The sequence below is a fragment of the Vulpes vulpes genome, chromosome 3 (assembly GCF_048418805.1).
Source record: "Vulpes vulpes isolate BD-2025 chromosome 3, VulVul3, whole genome shotgun sequence".
Classification (NCBI taxonomy): domain Eukaryota; kingdom Metazoa; phylum Chordata; class Mammalia; order Carnivora; family Canidae; genus Vulpes; species Vulpes vulpes.
In genome coordinates this window covers 150,747,022-150,766,259 of record NC_132782.1, presented here as the reverse complement: position 1 = coordinate 150,766,259, position 19,238 = coordinate 150,747,022, and the positions used below count along the sequence as shown (strand labels likewise).

Here is a 19,238-nt window from a genome sequence, read left to right as displayed (position 1 = left end):
AAGGGAAAGAAGATGTAGTTAATATCACTCTCTAATAAATAAATCATTCTTTAAAAATAAATAAATAAAATACATATAATCATAAAGACAGAGAAAATAGAAGAGAAGGCACCTGGAAATAAGAAATTTCAATTAATTTTCAGAAAAAAAGGGAAAGAAGATGTAGTTAATATCATCTACATACAAAATACACTGTTAGCTACGCTATGATGTACCCACAAAGGGGTATGAAAATTGGTTTACGGCACAGACCTCCTTACAGTCTGGGAGACAACAGGTACCAGGCAAGAAACTGAAGATACTCAGTCCTGAAAATAGGAAAATTGACTGAAACACTCTCTATAAAAAGCTACATAGCTGTGCTTCAGGCAGAAGACCAGAATATTCTTTGGCTTGCTGCCAGATGATCCTGCAGTGAAACCTATCATGCATGTAAAGCTTCCAATTAGCATCTTAGAGCTTCACTCTTCAGTTCTGAAGGACAGGCAGGGATCACCAGATATTTGTGGAAAAGCCCTATTATGAAAGATAAAGATCAAAAGAAACACAGAAAATGGAACTCAGAAACAATTCAAGGAGCAGGGGGTACAAAGACAGAAAGCCTGCAGTGAATATTTTCCAGGATGAATGAAAATGATAGGACACCCTCAAATACAAGCGGGACACTATGGGAAAGTAGCATTCCGGAAGCAACGAATAACTTTTGACAGTGAAAATATGCCATCGGATGAAAAATAATATAGCAGATGGATTTAGGTCAAATTGAGAAAACCTCCCAGAAGAGAGAATAACAGCACAAAGACACCAAAATTACAAAAGAAAAGAATAATCGAATTACAGGGTAAATCTAGAAGGTAGGTCCCACATCCAGCTAATCGAGATTGCAGAAAAAGAGAAAATAAAAACAACGAAGAGGAGAAAATTACCAATTAAATAATGACAGAAAATTTGACGGGGTTAAAAGATAAGTGCTTCTGGGACGCCTGGGTGGCTCACTGGTTGAGCGTCTGCCTTTGGCCCAGGGCGTGACCCCGCGGTCCTGGGATTGAGTCCCACGTCAGGCTCCCCGCATGGAGCCTGCTTCTCCCTCTACCTGTGTCTCTGCCTCTCTCTTTGTGTCTCTCATGAATAGATAAATAAAATATTTTTTAAAATTAAAAAAAATGCTTTCAAAATGGAAGGATCTGTCAAATACCCAGGGGAATGGATTAAAAAAACACATCAAAGCACATTATCATGAAATTTCAAAAGACTGAAGATAACATAGAAATTCTAGGATGTTCTGGTCAAAGGGACGGTGGGTATAAAACAGGATTTTGAATAGTAATGGAACTGGATTTCCTGGCAACAACTTTAAAAGCCAAAAACTAATAAATTAAAAATGTCTTCAAATATATGAAGGAAAATTATTTCTGACCTGGAAATATATATCCAGTCAAACTTTCAATTGTTTGTGGATGGAATAAAACCATGTTCAGAGATTCATGTATCAGAGATCCTTTGTCAGTAAATTACTAGATCTTATATTCTATCTTGGATGTCGTAGTCCAATGAGTCCAGAAGGAGAAAGACATGGGATTCAGAAAATAGAAGATGTAACACAAGAAAGAAGTGGAAAATTCAAAGAATAATGGTGAAGAGAAATTTTAGAATATCAGATATATATCAGATTTAGAAAAACAGACATTCCAAAGAGGAACAAGAAAACACAGCGTTTCTAAAGGATTATTCCAGGGCCAAATGACAGATTATACCCACTTGACTATACCAAGAGGAGATAGAGAATTGAATCAACGAAAAGTACATAGAAAAATCAAGCAGGAAAAAAATAAGGAAATTCTTAAAGAAACAAAAAAAAATGCGCAAGAAATAAAATGTGATTGAATTATAGTATTATATAGTCATGGTAAAATAAATACTATTAATTTAATACAAAATTCACTCTCTCTGTATTTTTGCTTGGTTAGAAGTATATGAGAAGTTGTTAGAAGGAAGTTGAAACCACCACATTATGTGCTAGAAACCTGTAATTGAGAAAGTAAGGAGTAGCATTATACTCCAGTTATTGGGATCCCTGGGTGGCTCAGTGGTTTAGCACCTGCCTTTGGCTCAGGGCCCGATCCTGGAGTCCTGGGATCGAGTCCCACGTCGGGCTCCCTGCATGGAGCCATCTTCTCCCTCTGCCTGTGTCTCTGCCTCTCTCTCTCTCTATGTCTATCATAAATAAATAAATAAATCTTTAAAAAAAATCCAATTATTTAGAAATTTGGGTTGAAGAAAAGCTCAAAAATTGAAATTTATTAGATGTCAGGAGCACAAATCAGGAACCGGGAGGAGTTATGATTGAGAGAGCGTCCAGGAATGAGACACCAAAATCGTCAATGGGTGCAGAAGAGCGCTCGAGAGACGGTAAATGAATGGCATGCGAGAGAGAGGAAGATGTTACTGCTGGGGAATGGGACCGGCCAAGGAAGGGGGGTTTTCCAGGCTGAGAGGAGAGTAATGGATTTTAGAGAGCAAGGGGGATAAGGATTCCAGGTGTTTAAGGGGTGAGAATGTCAGCATGCTCCACTTTTGAAGGCTACAGGCAAAGGAGTTTTAGTTGAGACTATGAGGGAGCACCCAGGGAGGAGGGCAAGGCTTAATGAAATCATTGATCGTGGTATGAGGCACATTCTCGGGGCTTAGAGGGAGTAGAGAAGAGAGAAATTGGGCCAGGGGCAAACTTCAGTCCATTGTGGGGATGAGAGAATGGACAGAAAAGATAACCAGAAGAGCCTACGTTTTGGGGCAATGGAAGGGGAAGCAGTCTTATGTAAGCTGAGTTCCAAAGGTCTTGGTGCGCAGTGGACCCTCTGGCCAAATGGTTGAGGTGGAAGCCTGGGTATTCTTTTTCCTTTCATTTATATGTAAAACTTTACAGTGGCAGCAACAGACAGGTATCAAGAAATAGTCACATGGTTCAACCCAGTGCTAGGCACTGGGCAACAGCTGGTTGTGCTTTCATCTGCGGGTCCGAGAGGCAGACGGGCCACACGTATGCCTTGAGTCAACCCTATGGCATGACAGCTGGGGGGTTGATGGGACTACTGGTGACTCAAAAACCTTTGTAATCTTTTGAGATGCCTCTGTCTTCCCCGGTCTCCCCTCCCACCTCTCATCTAATCCATCACCAGCGTACTGGATTCTGCTTCGTAGACATCTTCCCAGTCCATCACTGCTTTCCAACCTTACTGCTACTCTCATAGTCTAAACTACCAATCACTTGCCTTTACAACTGTAATAATTTCCACAAATATTTACTAGGGGCCTAATATGTGTCGGGTGTTTACTAGACGCATTTACCGGCCACCGAATGTGTGCTGGGGCCCGGTAGAGACAGAGAAGGCGCCAACTGATAATCAGGGATTTCAAGTAAGGTCAAGTGAAATAACAATTACAAAACCTTGTGATGCAGGCTCCTAGAGATGTGCAGTGTAGGTATTGCAAGAGATAGAAAACAATGAGGAAGAAAGGCCATCCTTTTAATGTTGTCAGTTGGCCTCCTACAGAATAGCACGCGCGCATGCCCACCTGCAAGCGCGAACTCACGAACCTGTCGTCAAAATATCATGTTATCTTTTTATTTATTTATTTTTAATTTTTCTTATTTTTTATTTTTTTTTATCATGTTATCAATGTTGGAGTTAAAGGAAGGATGAGGACGGCTTGGGCTGAATGTCCAACGTCATTTTCTACTCATCTCCCTCCAAATTTGATTTGACCTGAGCAATTTAAAAAGCAAAATGCAGTGTTGTTTTTACAAACCAACACTGCTTTCTAGCAATAAACTTACATTGGTAAATCAAATAAATCAACCAAAAGAGTTCACATTTCAAATTGATGCTCATTGAGTACTACACTGTAGCTGGCAAACGGTACCGTGTCTGTGAATTCAAAAATGAATAAGACAAGATCTTTTCCTCAGAGAACTTACCTAGGGGGGAAGCGGCACATCTAATTGGGAAGCGACGTGATCTGTGCTCTGGGAACTCAGAGAAAGACTCTAGTCATTCTTCCTGGAGAGACATCCGCAGAGAGAGTGACCTTTTAGTTATAATGAGAAGTTTTTCAAACAAATTGTCAATAGCTGATGGTGGAGTCCTAAGTATATTCATTTATCCATTCATGAATTCCTTTTTTGCTTTTATTTTTGGGTTTTTTTTTTTTTTAGTTTCAAGTATTTATTTAGATTCCAGATAGTTAACATACAGCGTGTAATATTCGTTTCAGGTGTAGAATTTAGTGATTCATCACTTAGATACAACAACCAGTGCCTTCCTTATTACCCATCACCCATTTAACCCATTTCCACGTCCACTTCATCCCTCTGGAGACGTGTCAGGTAAGAAGTTTCCATGGCCAGAGTCAAGGAGGTTTCTGCCTCTGTTCTCCTCTAGAATTTTAATGGTTTCCTGTCTCATACTCAGGTCTTTCATCCATTTTGAGTTTATTTTTGTGTGAGGTATAAGAAAATGACCCAGCTTCATTCTTTTGCATGAAGCTGTCCAGTTTTCCCAACACCATTTGCTGAAGATACTCTTTTTTCACATTGGCTATTCCTTCCTACTTTGCTGAAAATTAATTGACCACATAGTTGAGGGCCCATTTCTGGGTTCTCTATTCTGTCCCTTTGAATGTATCTGTTTTTGTGCCAGGACCATACTGTTTTGTAATATCACTTGAGGTCCAGAACTCTGATGCCTCCAATTTTGCTTTTCTTTTTCAAGATTGCGTTGTCTATTTGGGGTCTTTGGTGGTTCCATACAAATTCATTTGTTCATTGTACATTTGTTATTTAGTATTTACTATATTGTCAAGCACCAAGACAAATGCAAAATGAATAAAACATAGATCCTACTCTCAAAAGAGACTTACAGTCTAGAAGAATAGCATGAAAAATCAATAGATTTAATAAAGTGATATGAGTGGCACGTTACAAATATGTGTATTTCATGGTATTTGGTCATTTTAACCTAGAGAAAGATGTTACAGGAATTTCTGCCATGATTATAAATTGCTTTCTCCCATTAAAATTGTAAGATTCATAAAGATAGGCTCTTATTCTGAAGCAAATAACCAATTCATCTCTAATCTGTAGCTGCAGTAGAATAGAAGCTTCATGAAAACAGGGACTTACTTGAATTCATCACTCTATCCCAGGTATAAGAGCAGTGCCTGGAACATATGGTTGTTCAATAAATATATGTTCATTAATGGAATGAATCTGTGGGTCAGAAAGAGGTCATCATAAACCTTAGGAGTGAAACTTGAATATTTTTACAGAAATGGGAAAAATGTAATCATTTCTAACAAATTCCAGATATTTCTTTTTTTTTTTTAATTCCAGATATTTCTGTTCTGCATTGTAATTTGTGTAAAAATTTAAAGAAAAAAAGATAGATTTATCCATCAAGTGAGAGTGTATGTGTGGTAATCACATGGCACTTCAGGATTGTATTCTGGCTAGATCTTGCCATTCCAAAACTGTGTGATGATGGGAAATCTCTTAACCTCTCTGAATTCCATTTCTTTATTTGTTAAATGGGAATAAAAACCTATCTCACATACCTTGCAGGGCTGTTCAACTATTAACTGGTATAATGCATGTACATGTCCTTTACAATCTTGAAAACATTATATAATCATAAAATATGTACCAAAATCAAATTTCTAAAGCTTTACTATTGCAGGAATGCACTCCAAAAGCAGTCAATTAAGCAGAGTTTTTTTTCTGTTTTTTTTCCTCTAGTGCAGTGCCTGGAGATGACCACCAAACGGAAAATTATCGGCCGACTGGTGCCGTGCCGATGTTTCCGAGGTGAAGAAGAAATCATCTCAGTTTTAGACTACTCCCACTGCAGTCTTCAGCAGGTGCCAAAGGAGGTCTTTAACTTTGAGCGGACATTAGAGGAGCTTTATCTAGATGCCAATCAAATTGAAGAGCTACCCAAGGTAATCTTTGACAACCTAAAATATACACTGTAAATGAATATTTCATAATATCCAAAGACTTGGCATAATGATAATGTTAACTATAGCCTTCCATCTGGATAATCAGCAAATTGTTCAAACTGATATAACTTTCCCCAATATTCTTGTTGATATATATTAATACCATGTCATTTGTAACTTCATATGATATGTTAGTAACCAGTTGAGCTCCATGGAAATCATCATTTTAAGAATTATGCCTTATTTTAATTTAAAATGGCCTCCATGAAAAGACAGATCGAGATCAGTATTGGTGGGTTGAGATCAATAGCTTATGTTTGTAAAAAAAAAAAAAAAGAAATATATGACACTATATTCCAGAGTAAAGTTTTTATGTTGTATGTTAAGGCAACATTGTTATAAAACCTTGAATTACTTGTTCTAAGTCTAATCCTTCCACACATATAGCCACACTTAATACTATTGTGAAAAACAAGCTGTTATTTCTGGAATTTGGAATCTTTGATTATTATAGACACCATCGAATACATGGCATACATATATAAGCATAGTATAGCTAAAAAGTTAACTAATATCAAATTCTGCACACACACACACACACACACACAACCATTATGACACTGGGTTATGCAAAGGAAATATCTCTTGTCCCCTGTTCTCCATGGCAGAAAAGATGGATGATAAAAGACTAGTTGACACAGACCAAGGCCACACAGCAGAGAGGTTCAAAATCTAAACCACAATGATCATCTAAATAAGTAACTCACATTAAGTAGTTGCCATAGCATTTACCTGTAAAGGATTTATACAATGGCTCAGAAGGGAAAAAAAATGGCCTGCAATACATTTCCATTGCTTATGCTAAAAAAAAAAAAAAAAAAAAAGCATATTAAATACCCAGGAACCAAGAAACTTCCATAATAAAAACTAAGAGAATAATATGCTTATCAAAACAAATTATGAATAATTGTTTTCACTTAGGGTTATAAATTATGGTATTAATATAATATGTCAGAGGCAGGAGCTATTTAATGGGTACTTCAAAACCAATATACTTCATTTTTGACAACCAAAGTATGTAGTGTCATCTTGGAGTTTGGGACAGGAGTTTGGGTCAGGCTTAAAAAAAGTTTTAACTGTATGGATTACCATGGAGATACACATCAAGTAGAGGCTGATGTGAAATGGGCTGTTTCTCCCAAAGACCATGAACTTCTTGAGGGCAGAGATGGCATCTTATTCACCTTCTCCTCCTGGTACACTAGCATGCATGGTGACTTTCCATCTCTTTGTTGCCGCTACCAGGTGGAACAATGCAGAGAACTTCATGTACTACAGGACTTGATTAGCAAAATGGTAAAAGGTTTAAGCCACTCATAAATGTGACATTTAGTTCTAATTTAGGAAAAGTAATCATAAGTATTTTTTTTTAAAACAGACTAATCTAAGATTGCCAGATAAATAAGGGATATCCAGTGAAATTTGAATTTTAAACTAAGAACTAGGAAATTTTTGGTAGAATTATACCCCAAATATTTCATTCAGCATACGAATACTAAAAAAATACTGATTTATCTTGGCATCCTGTATTTTTATTTGCTGAATCTTGACAGCCCTGAGCCAATCAAGTTATTCAAAGTTTTTTTTCTAGAACCAAGCAGAGAATTGTGTAAAACAAATGGTAAAAACACGTTTATCAATCAAGTACTTACTTAATAGGTACATTACTACGCAGTGTTTGAGGCTTTAGGGGGTGTAGGAGAAATAAATCTCAATCCTTACTCTCAAGCATCTAACAATCTAATTACAGAGAAAACTGAAGTTTTAGAGGCAAAAGCATGATCATGTGTAATCGGAGCCCAAGAGCCAAATACTGTTGTAGAGAAGAGTTTCATTATTGCAGGGGGAGGGAGGAGGCTTGATCACAAGGTATAAATGCAAAAATTGAGATGATACATATGGAGAGGGGAGGAGGAGAGTCTGGAGCTGCAGGTACACGTGAGGGGTGCCAACAACACGTAAGAGGAGGGAGAGCGTGGAGGACCCAGATTAGGAAAGGAATTGAGAGCCACACAGCATTGTTTGACTCCATGAGTTAGGCAGAGAGTGTCACTGGAGAGTCTCATAGACCAAGTGAGTCACTAGGAGCCTACGTAAGCTTGGATTAGCAATAACTAAAAATAATACAAGTAAACCAAACACTCAGTATAATTTCCCCATGTATTGAATTGCGGAGAAATTGTTAATCTTTTATTATCGGTGTGCTTCCTATATTTCAAAGATCTTTCACATCATCTCTCAAAGTTTCTTCGAGTTCCCAAATCCAAGGTTGTCACTTTCATATAACAGCCCTGTGTCACTTTCTTCTAATGTACTTGATATTGAGATAGGATCTAGATTATCCGCCGCTGAGATATGATCATAATAGTACAGGGATAGATTTGCGCATATTAGAAAAACAAGGAGTTAAATAAAAACTCTCTTTTTCTGAGGACAAGAAAGTCTTAACTTGTTCTTGGGTCTCATTGGCCTTAATTGTGTTATATGTTCGTTGCTGAGCCAATCCCTTTGCTATCAAATCCATTATGGCAAGAAAAAATGAGATTAGTTTGATGGAGTTAAACAATGTTGGGCCACGTCTATGGATTTGTGATTGCCGGCCACCACACAAAGGGAAGGGGTGCAAGGACTCTGGGGGAGATCACCACAGTGTACACAGCAGACAAAACGTTAGGCAGTCATTGTTTCATGAGGAAAAGTAGGCAGAGTATTGAGTCTTAGGGAGCTTAATCTTCAAAGGTAAATTAAATAAAACCTTTCTTGTCCGCCATTTTCTTTTATTGTTTTCTTTAGGTTTCCCTGGCATTGTTACCATGGTGATTTCAAAGCTGTTGAGTAAATGAGATAGCTGTTTGTATTTTTGATATTACATTATGAAAAGAATTACATTTTGTAAAGTTTTTAATTTTTTCCCTTCTGATATTTGATACTGAGAATATTCTAGCTGGCTAAGAATTGCTACTGTAAGACCGTATGCAACAGGTGTAGAACAGAGTCAAGGTTAATGACATTAGAAAAGATATGTCAAGACTATGTCAGAAAAGACGTGAAAATAGATGTGAAAGAATGGGAAGTTTTTTGATTAGGAGTGGTTCAATCTGTGTTACTTAATTTGCTGTAGTAAAAGGTAAAAATACAAAATGACATGCCTCTCACACAGTGATGGAAAACCCACACAGCTTATAATTTAGTACCATTTTGCTTGTTATTTTGAACCCAACTTAAAATTATAGACAGAGTAATGGACCGTAACAGGTGTATATTATGTATGAAGGAGTGTGGGAAGAGAAAAGTAAAAGAAGCCTTAAGGAGAAAAACTGCTGAGAAACTTGAAACTGAAGAGGAACCTTAATAAAGGGAATAGATATAATTCGGAGAAGCTAATACGTGGCCAAAATCGAAAGACATAGAGAGAGTGACCTTGGCAGATGAGATCGATTTCGCCACACGTAGAAGGGGGTGCAATGAAATCTGAGGCACCGGACCTAGAAGACTTTCTCCATATTAAAGTTTACAACCTACCCTGAAATATCTTAGAGATCAAGAACCTGACCTTTGGACCCGACAAACCTAGGAGTAGATCTTGGCGCCGCTGTTTGGTTGGAAAGATACTTTATTTTGTGGGAGTCTCTGTTTCTTCATTAACAAAACTGGGGAAATAATAGAGGTTGCCAGTGGCTCCATAGCTGGGAGGTCGGAGGTAATAGATAAATGAGTACTGGGTGAGGTAATGCACGTGGAATGTACCTGGAATAGAGAAATCCTCAATAATCGGTATCCCCCATTCCCCTACCACAGAATCACAATGTCGTCTTATGTTTGAGTAGACGCAGCCTAGGAGATTGTTATATTCAGCGCTCGATTATCACCTATTAAGCAAATCCAGGCCAGAAAAACTAATTTACTTCTCTTAGGCCACGTGGGATGTTCGATTCCTGTCCAAAACCTTCATCGAAGACGGTGTAATCATAGGCTAGACGAGGCCGTGCTACAGTAGCAAGTCAAAAGCTCAGTCCGTAACTGAACAAAAGTCTTGCTTGATGTCCCATGAGAAGCACTGCCCTTAACCGACCTAACGTCCGACCCAATGCAGAAATGCCGACTTAATATTGCTCTTGCAGCAGTCATCCAACCTCCTCGTTAATATTTCTATTAGTGGGAGACGTCACTAAGTTAAGAAGCAAACCATTGTATTTTGGGGAAGCTCTGGTTATTAGAATGTTCTGCAATATGTTAATGATACCTGCCCGCCCACCCATCTATCTATGCATCTAAAACTGGGCTAGCCACGTGGAGTGATGCAGAGATTACTAACCATGCCTTCTCCGGACAAAGAACTCTGCTTCTGGCATGACTGCTCTGATCCTTCAAATATTCTAAGAGAATTCATATGCTTTACCTTAAAGTTCTATTTCTCCAAGATGAGCTTCCAGGGTTTTTTTTTTTTTTTTTTTTTTTTGACCGTTTTTCAAAGACATGCTTTCTAATTGCTTTGCCACCTTACTGACATTCCTCTGGACACATTCTGACTGTTAGCTTGGTTTTAGACATTGGTATCTCAAATAAAAAGATCCGTCCACATGGAGGTATTCAACATAGAAGTAAACAAAATGTGATGGAACGCAGGAGAGAGGTCAGAGTTGGAGATGGACTTAAGAGTTATCCACCTGGAGATGAGAATTTAAAACCAGGAGACAAGATAATGTCCCTGAGAAAGAAAGGAAAAAGAAAATTGCCGAGAAACAAATAGTTAAATTATAAAAAGCAAGATGATAGTGGAAACCCACCATGGGAACTTGCCTAGAAGTTACCTGCCTTTCCCCAGTAGTCATGGCAACTCTGTGTATACGGATAAAATTGGGAAATTTTATTTTGTCCATGTAGGTAAAAAAAAAAAAAGAAGAAGAAGAAGAAAGAAAACTCCATGGGTAAGAAAAATATGGCATCTCAATTGATTTTGATATAGATTTCTACAAAAACCTATTGGCTCATAATGAAGAGAAGAAAAGGACATCACCTTGACTGTGTGTTACTATCGAAGCTAATTCTGGGAATTTCCAATCTTCCAAGTCATTTAAAAGTTAGGGTCATGCTCATTTTACTTAAAAAATATGAGTTTTATATGTGAGAAAGGAGACGTTGTGACTTCTTACCATAATACCGTGAAACATTCAGAGGATCACAAGACAGATGAGATACACGGAAGTCACACAACTATCTTAAAATAATTAACAAGAAGACCAAACAAACCAGTAGTCATTTGAATATTAAACTGTACATTCTTAAAACTTGCTAATTTTCTAGAAACATATTGATAATGTCTCCACGCGGCCTCTGCTGCCTCGGCGTGACCCGGATGGGTAGCTCCCACACTTCCGGATTTTCAGAACTGCCCTTCTTTCCTTTGCTAGATAAACACTTCAGAGGTCCCATGCGGTGCTTTTATTATTTTACCATTAGAGGATGTTTTCATAGCCCAACGGAAAACACTCACGAACACAGAATAAATAGTGTTCCTTCGTAAGAAAAGATAGGCGGTGAACCTACACTCTTTAAAAAAAAAAAATGGCAGTTTTATTGAGTTAGAATTTATATACTTAGCAAACTTACCCTTACAAAATGTGTACAATTTAGTGGTTTTATTATGTTTGCAGAATTGCGATGCCATCAGCACTGTCTAACCCTAGAAGGTTCGATCACCTCCCACCTCCAGCCAGAAACACACTATACCTATTAGCAGTCACCTCGCATCTCCTGCTTCCCTAATTCCTAGAAATCTCTTTCCCTGTGGATTTGCCACTTTAGGACGCATCATCCAGTGGGATCCTACGCCCTGGCCCTCAGGGACTGGCTTTTCTCACTGGGCATAGCGCTTCCCAGTTTGCCCAGCCCGGAGCGTCCAGCAGTACTTGGTCCCTTCTTGCTGCCAAACGCTCTGTCTCTGCACAGATGTGCCACCTGCCACTTTTAAAAAGCGGGGTCCGCGCTGCAGGGGCTGCCGCCGGGTGGCCGAGGGAGCACCTTTCCGTCAAGGCCGCGTGGGACTGTTTTCTCAGTCGGGCGGCCTGGGGTAGGGCCTGGGGCTGCGAGCGAGCAGCACCCACCAAGGGCCTCCGTCCCCCGCTGGGTTCAGCCCTGGACCTTAGTGCAGCGGTTGCTTAATCGGAGTTCGTGAAGGTACAGAGAAAACATGAAAATAAGCCCGTCCCCACGTGGGTCCAGTTTAGGGTGCTGCCCGGGCTGTGGGGCGCGAACAGGTGGCCCCCGAGGCCGCGGCTGCTCCTCCAGGGCCACAGATGGGTGCCGGGGCCCGGAGCGGGGGGACTGGGGGATGGGGAGATGGGACGGGGATACAGGGGGACGGGGGGGGGGACAGGGGAGGTGGGAGGATGGGAGACAGGGAGGCAGGGAGAGAGGGAGACGGGGAGACGGGGACAGGGAGACACGGAGATGGGGAGACACGGAGATGGGGAGACAGGGAGATGGGAATGGGGAGACCGGGAGCCAGGGAGACAGGGGGACAGGGAGACAGGGAGACAGGAGGACAGGGAGATGGGGAGACAGGAGCTGGGGAGACAGGGAGATGGGAAGACAGGGAGCCAGGGAGACAGGGAGGCAGGGAGACAGGAGGACAGGGAGATGGGGAGACAGGAGCTGGGGAGACAGGGAGACGGGAAGACAGGGGGACAGGGAGATGAGGAGATAGGGAGATGGGGAGACAGGAGCTGGGAGATGGGGAGACAGGGATCTGGGAGACAGGGGGACAGAGAGATGGGGGGACAGGGAGATGAGGAGATAGGGAAATGGGGAGACAGGAGCTGGGAGATGGGGAAATGGGGAGACAGGGAGCTGGGAGACAGGAAGACAGGGAGACAGGGCAGGGAGATGGGGAGATGGGGAGACATGGAGATGGAGAGACAGGGAGACAGGGGCATGGGGAGACAGGGATATGGGAGATGGGGGAATGGGAGGCTGGGGTGCTGGGGAGATGGGGGGACAGGGAGTCAGGGAGATGGGGAGACAGGGTGATGAGGAGATGGGGGAGACAGGAGCCGAGGAGACAGGGAGCTGGGAGACAGGGAGATGGGGAGATGGGGGGATGGGGAGCCAGGGAGATGGGGAGACAGGGGGACAGGGAGACAGGGAGACGGGGAGACAGGAACCGGGATCCGGGCGCAGAGCGCTGCTGGTGGCCTCGGTGGCGGGGCTCCTGGCTGACTGTGTGGCTGGACCCTGCCCCCCGGGAAGGCCTGGCCCAGCACCCCTTTTCCTTCAGGGTGCTGCTGGCACATCAGGGCCCGGGGCGGCTCCTCTGGTGTCCCCCAGGCCACCGTGGTCCCCAGCAGGCAAGGCGAGGCGCGTCACCGACCCTCCGTGTGGCCGTGGCCCGTGGCTGCCGCAGGCCTGTGGGGCACCCCCCCCCCCCAGCACGGCTGGGGTCTTACAAAGAGCAGGACCTGTCACAGTGGCCGAGGGTCAGGAAGGACGGGGGCGCGGGAGCCGGCGCAGGACAGCGGTCACCCAAGAGAAGGCTTGGGCTTGATGGGCGGGGGGGTCTGTTTGACTTGGCTGTGGCTGGGGGGGAAGGACGCGGGGACCGTGCCCCCCTCAGTCCACGATCCACCGCCCCGCGGGCGGCATCTGTGTGGTCCTCTCCCAGCCCGAGGGCTTCGTCCCTGTGGGTCACACCGGCCCGTGATGTTCCCTCCGGGCGAGGACCGTGTTCTCTGACTCTGAGACAGTCGGAGGCAGGGTGCCGAGCACCCTCTACTTTCACATAGCTGGGGAGGAAGGAGGCTTGGATCCCCTACAGTCTCTCTCAGACTTAATGTTTTGTGATCCAGCCCCTTGAGTTTCCTTTTAAATAGTTGAAAATTATGAGCAAGGGAGGGAAGCATTGGGACAGTGACCGTCGCCCCGGAGCCTGAGCGTGTCAGTACAGGGTGAACAGGTCTGGAGAACAAGGGCCTGGGTTTAGCCCAAATCTGCTGCTGACTAACCACGAGGTTCAGACGTGCTGTTTGACGCCTCTGAACCGCAGCTTCATCTGCGGAGGACGCCAGCTGATGGGTTCCTGTGCATTTCTGAGGACCGTGGTGAGGCTCAAGTAATGTATAAAGTATCTGAAAACCATGAAAACAGTAGAATGAAGAGTAACTCTTGAGTGAAGCGAAATGGCTCATTTTTGGTGAAGATGAACGTTTCCTGGAAATATGTCAGGGGCTCATTAACTTACTAGGAGCCTGGAGAACTTGACATGGGAAAAGGATGAGAACCAAGCGAGCTCCGGATGGCTGCACACAGCAGCCGGGTGGGCCACACGGAGCTACTTTGGGAGGAGCCTGGTCTCCAAACATCCCCATGTGATCATGGTGTTTGTTCAAGATTCAAATTCCAGGTGCTTCTCCAGTGAATATACGATGAGCGATGATCTTAAAGGGAAGGCCCAGGTCCTAATGGAAAGAGAGGAACGGATGCTCAACAAGCAAAAGACCGTCCACCGATGTCACACACACCGTATATCTTCAATTTAACTGATTCTTTTTCTTTTTATTCACCGATATTTGCTACCTTAGATTTAGGAGTCTGAGGGCATGTTTTCCTTGGGCCTTTAAACAAAATTATTTGGGCACTTGCTAGTTTTGAGAGAAATCTGATGAGATCAAAGGGGCCACAGAAGGAATATTTTAAGGTGACCATCGTCGAGATGTTAGTTCACAATTCTGATCTTAGTTCATCAAAACTTGAATGATGATTGATTCTTTTTTCTTCTACTTGAAAAGGAATCTTCCGAAGCGGAAGACACTATTTGTATCACTATAGTTGCTGATTAAACAATGGCATCATTGAGAAAAAGGAAAAGCCTGGCTCTCGATTAAACAGGGCCTCAGTTTACAAATGGAGAGCGTGAAAGCTGCCATTTGTCTAATAAAGTTGCCTCATTTTCTAAATTGCACATGAACATGTGATTTCTTAAGTGTCTGTATTTTGGAAACACAGAATTATCCATAACCTTGGCATTTTACATGCAGAACCTAACATATATCTATGGAGGGCTCTCCTAGGATCCCGAGCTAAAGTAAGGAAAAAAAAAAAAAAAAAGACCTCAACTCTGTCCGCCCTTAGAGATATTCGTGGTGCATCACTGTCTCTTCTGGTGCCACAGGTATAGCATTTATCTGTGTGTATAAAACCATCTCCAGAATGAAACCCACGAGTGATGCGTGCATAATCAAAATTTGACTGTTCAGTCTCTTGCCTGAAGCATCTTTCTCCAAAAGTATTCTTTTATTGCCATTATTTTAACATTCAAATGCATAGTTTTTTTTTTTTTTCAATAAATAAATAATGTAGGTGGACTCCATGAGGGCTCAGGGAAAAGTGAGATGAAGGACAAATTTGTAAAAAAACAAACATCGTTTATGTGTGGAAAATTCTAGATCATTTTTATCTTACTCCGATTCCTATTTTTGTTTAAAATATTTCACTGTTTCAAAACTTTGTAGTATCAACATCCCTTTTTGTGCGTCAGTGAGAAACTAGGACATCCATAGTACCCCAGTCAGTTTTTGACCTGTTTTACAATCTTCCAACTAAAGTCTTACTCATCATATCACTTTATTTTCCTCCTATCACCTATTTCTAACCTCTACCCAGTATCAAATCTTGCTGAAATCTGAGTGAGCAACCTATTTGCTGATTTTTACTGCCGTTTTTTCGAAATGGTATTAAAAACATAAATATTAGGTAATATATATTCATTGATTGTTCATTCATCCAGCAAGCATTCCTTGAGTACCAATTATGTGCAGACAACTGTTCTAGATACCAGAGATACATTGTTGAGTAAGGCCTACAAGATTTTTGCAAAATCTTCATTGCTGCAGAAAAGGAACAGAAGTAATTTTTAAAAGAAAATGTCACATAACAGTAAGTGCCGTGATGAAAATAAAGGAGGAGAATTATGTTGAGTTTCGGATGAAAGAGAGGAATGCACCGTGCAGGTGTGAGAAAGAACATTGCCAGGAGGAGGAATACTCTAGGGTAGGAATGATAGTGGCGTGTTCAAGGAGCAGAAAGACGGTGGGTGTGTAATGAGTGAGAGGAAGAGGGGAACAAGAGGCAGATGCAGGAGGAGAGGTAGGTAGGTAGGGGGGCTACATCATGCTAGTTCAATAAGATGGGAAGGACTTTAGATTTCATACTGAGTGAGTTCAGGGGCCATGGAAGGACTTTAAGGAAAAAAGATGATGTGAAATAACTTGTATTTGTGGAAACACCACCCTTGCAGCAGTGTAGGACGAACTGTGGGTAGCTGAGAGTGAAGGTGACATTAGACCCTCAGCGGTTATTCAGGGGAGCAGGGGGTTGCTTCAGCTAGGTTGAGAGTAGTAAGGAGAAGTAGGATTTTAGACTAAGCTTTGTCGTTTGCTAATGGCATGGGTTTGAGAGGTAAGAGAGAAGGAGCTACATAGAGATTTAGAAAGCACTGCTATTGCCAAGGAAGAGCGCAAGGAGAGAAAGGGCTGTGGGTATAGGAGGAACCATGAATGGCCTTGGAAGCCAGAAGAGAACAGAAAGTGCCTTAAGAAGAGGGCGCGGAAACCAAGAGATTGACGAAAATGACAGAGGAGGGACCGTTGTATCTGCTAGTGTGGATGTAGTTAGTGACTCTGGTAAGAGTAGTGGGGCAAAAACCCCATGATGTGAGCTGAAAAGAAAATCGTGGAGACACACAAGTCTCTTAGAAGGTTACACTGTGAGGGAGAGCAGAGAAATGAGACGAGCTAGAGAGAAGTTTGAGGTCAGATAAGTATTTGTTTGTTTGTTTTGAAGATCCATGACATTAAAATACGCTTGTACACTGATAAGAATAAATTGAAAGAAAATAATTCCCGCAAGTCCTGAAAGCAAGAGGACATAGGATTCACAGAATGCACGAAGAGGTCGTCTTTGAGAAGAACAGGCACGCTCCTTCCATTTTAATGAGAGAGAACCAAGGAGATATAGGTGCAGATGGTGATGGTTTGTGGGCCTGGAGGGAAGGGATGGATATTGAAATTTGATTCAAATGATAGGAGGCTCCTGTGTTCCAGAAATGCTTGAGCCGTTGAACTGAGAGCATGGGAAGTGGAGATCTTTAAGTGAGCTGAGACGGTGGAAGAAGAGGCTGCGTCAAGTTTAGGACTGCAAAGGAATATAATTTACAAAGGGATTTGGGGGCCTCCAATGTATGAAGTAGCTCTAGTTTGTCAGGTTTTTCTTCACATGGTGGGTAATCCAAAACCAGTTGCAAGAGGCAAGTTAAAATTACGTTAGCTTATGTGCCTGGGCCAGCGTGCCAGCTGCAGAAACAGAAAAGAAGAAAACAAGTGACAGAGCAAGTAACGAGAAGACAGAAGATGCAAGGGGTATTTATTGAGCACCTACTGTGTGCCAGGCCCTTCGTATGCAATGATAGCTCTTTTGTCCTCAGAACAACTCTGACACCCAGGTTTCGTTTTCTTCATTTTAAATGTAAGGGCACGGAAGCGCAAGGAGGTTGAAGAATTTCCCAAAGGTTATACAACTAAAAAAAAAAAAATACAAACTTTGGCCTATCTCACTCTAAATCCTTTTCAATTCACTAATCCGAAGGAAGACCTTTCAGAATTTGGCATTTTACTAGATTCGGGGATGAACAAGGAGGGATTAAAGATGATGAGATTTTCATCCTAGAGACCTGGGAAAGTAACATGACTAAAAAATTTATTGGAAGAGGTTATTGTGTAGAGAATCATGACAAATTGTGTTTTAGATGCATACTCTGTGATATTAGCTAAGATTCTCGAAAAGATACCAGAAGGTAGTGAAAGATCTGAAGCAGCCACGCAAGATCAGGACTGTCATTACTTATCTATTCTTTACCCTGAGAGCTGAAACATGTTTTGCTTGGCCTGCCTATTTTTTTTAATGAGTTAGTGATTAACTTATAAAATATCAGATTTTATCAAAAAGTCTGGATTCCTGGCTTGCCTTTTAAAAAAGGGTAGGGGAGGCCTGGGTGGCTCCGTTGGTTAAGCGTCTGCCTTGGACTCAGGTCATGATTCCAAGGTCCTGGACCTGAGGGTTTGCTTCTCCCTCTCCCTCTGCTGCCTCCCCTGCTTGTGCCTGTGTGCGTTCTTTCTGTCTCTTCCTCAACTAAATAAATAAAATCTTAAAAAAAAAAATGGACGACCCAGGAGAACCCATATTCACAACTGGTAACAATAATTAGGTGGAACTGAGTATTGCTGGGCTCTTTGGATGGAGCAGATCTAGTTTGCCACAGATTCCACCCAAGCTTCCCCCCAGCACTGAAGTTATCTATGTAGCTCCTGCAGAAAATTGGGATTTTGCAACCTAGGTATTTATTATTCTTTTCATAAAAAAATAATTATTTACTTTGTGTCTGGTACTTCCCTAGTCCCCGAGAAGACAGCTGTTGAACAGATGAATGTACCTTGTAGCATGAAAGGCAGACATGGAACAAGTAATTGCATCCCGTATGCTGTTTATTATGATGCCTGGAGAAGCAGTGGGTGTTTTGGAAACATGTGTTGAAGCATCTTTCCTGAGGCACGTCATTGCAACTGAGACTTAAGGACAGTAAGAGTTCACCAGCAGAACAGAGAGCTGCGTGCCCAGGGACAGCGCAAATGAGGCATGTGTAAGGACCTGAAGCAAGTCAAGTATTGCTTAAACACCGCGCAAGAGAGACAACGAGGAGCAAGGCTGGAGAGTTAGGAAGGCCTTCCACGCGAAGATGGGCAGTTTGAATTTTACACTGAAATATGTGGAGATCCATTTAAGGGTCTACCTGGCAATAGCCCAGATCAGAAATATCATTTGCAAAGTTCTAGTGGCACCTAGAATAGAAACAAAAGAGTTGAGGAGACCAGGTAGGCAAAACGTAGAGGAATCTGTGAGAGACGATGATGACCTGGCCTCCCTCCTGGCCTTCCTCCCCGTGGGTGGAACAAAGGACATGGGTTAAAATTGCTTTTGGGGGGCAAAATTTACTCGATTTGGTCATCTGTTTCATATCTGTATTTTGAGGGAAGAGGCAAAGTGAGTCACAGGTGACTCTCAGGTTTCAGCTAGGGAATTTGGGAAGAAGCCAGAGCCCAGTTTGAGGCACTAGCAAATGAATATCTATGGAAGCC

The 19,238-nt window shown here is 42.1% G+C and overlaps 1 protein-coding gene across 19 annotated transcripts in view; it reads left to right on the top strand.

Moving 5' to 3' along the window:
- LRRC7 (leucine rich repeat containing 7) overlaps positions 1-19,238 on the top strand; it is a 491,902-nt gene that overhangs the window by 182,809 nt on the left and 289,855 nt on the right. For all 19 annotated transcript variants that reach the window (XR_012000829.1, XR_012000828.1, XR_012000827.1 and 16 more), the window contains one exon: positions 5,792-5,994. Coding sequence is in view for 16 of the 19 variants with exons in the window: in XM_072754894.1 (XP_072610995.1) it covers positions 5,792-5,994 (203 nt within the window). In the remaining 3 variants the exon portion in view is untranslated. The remainder of the gene's footprint in view (positions 1-5,791; positions 5,995-19,238) is intronic.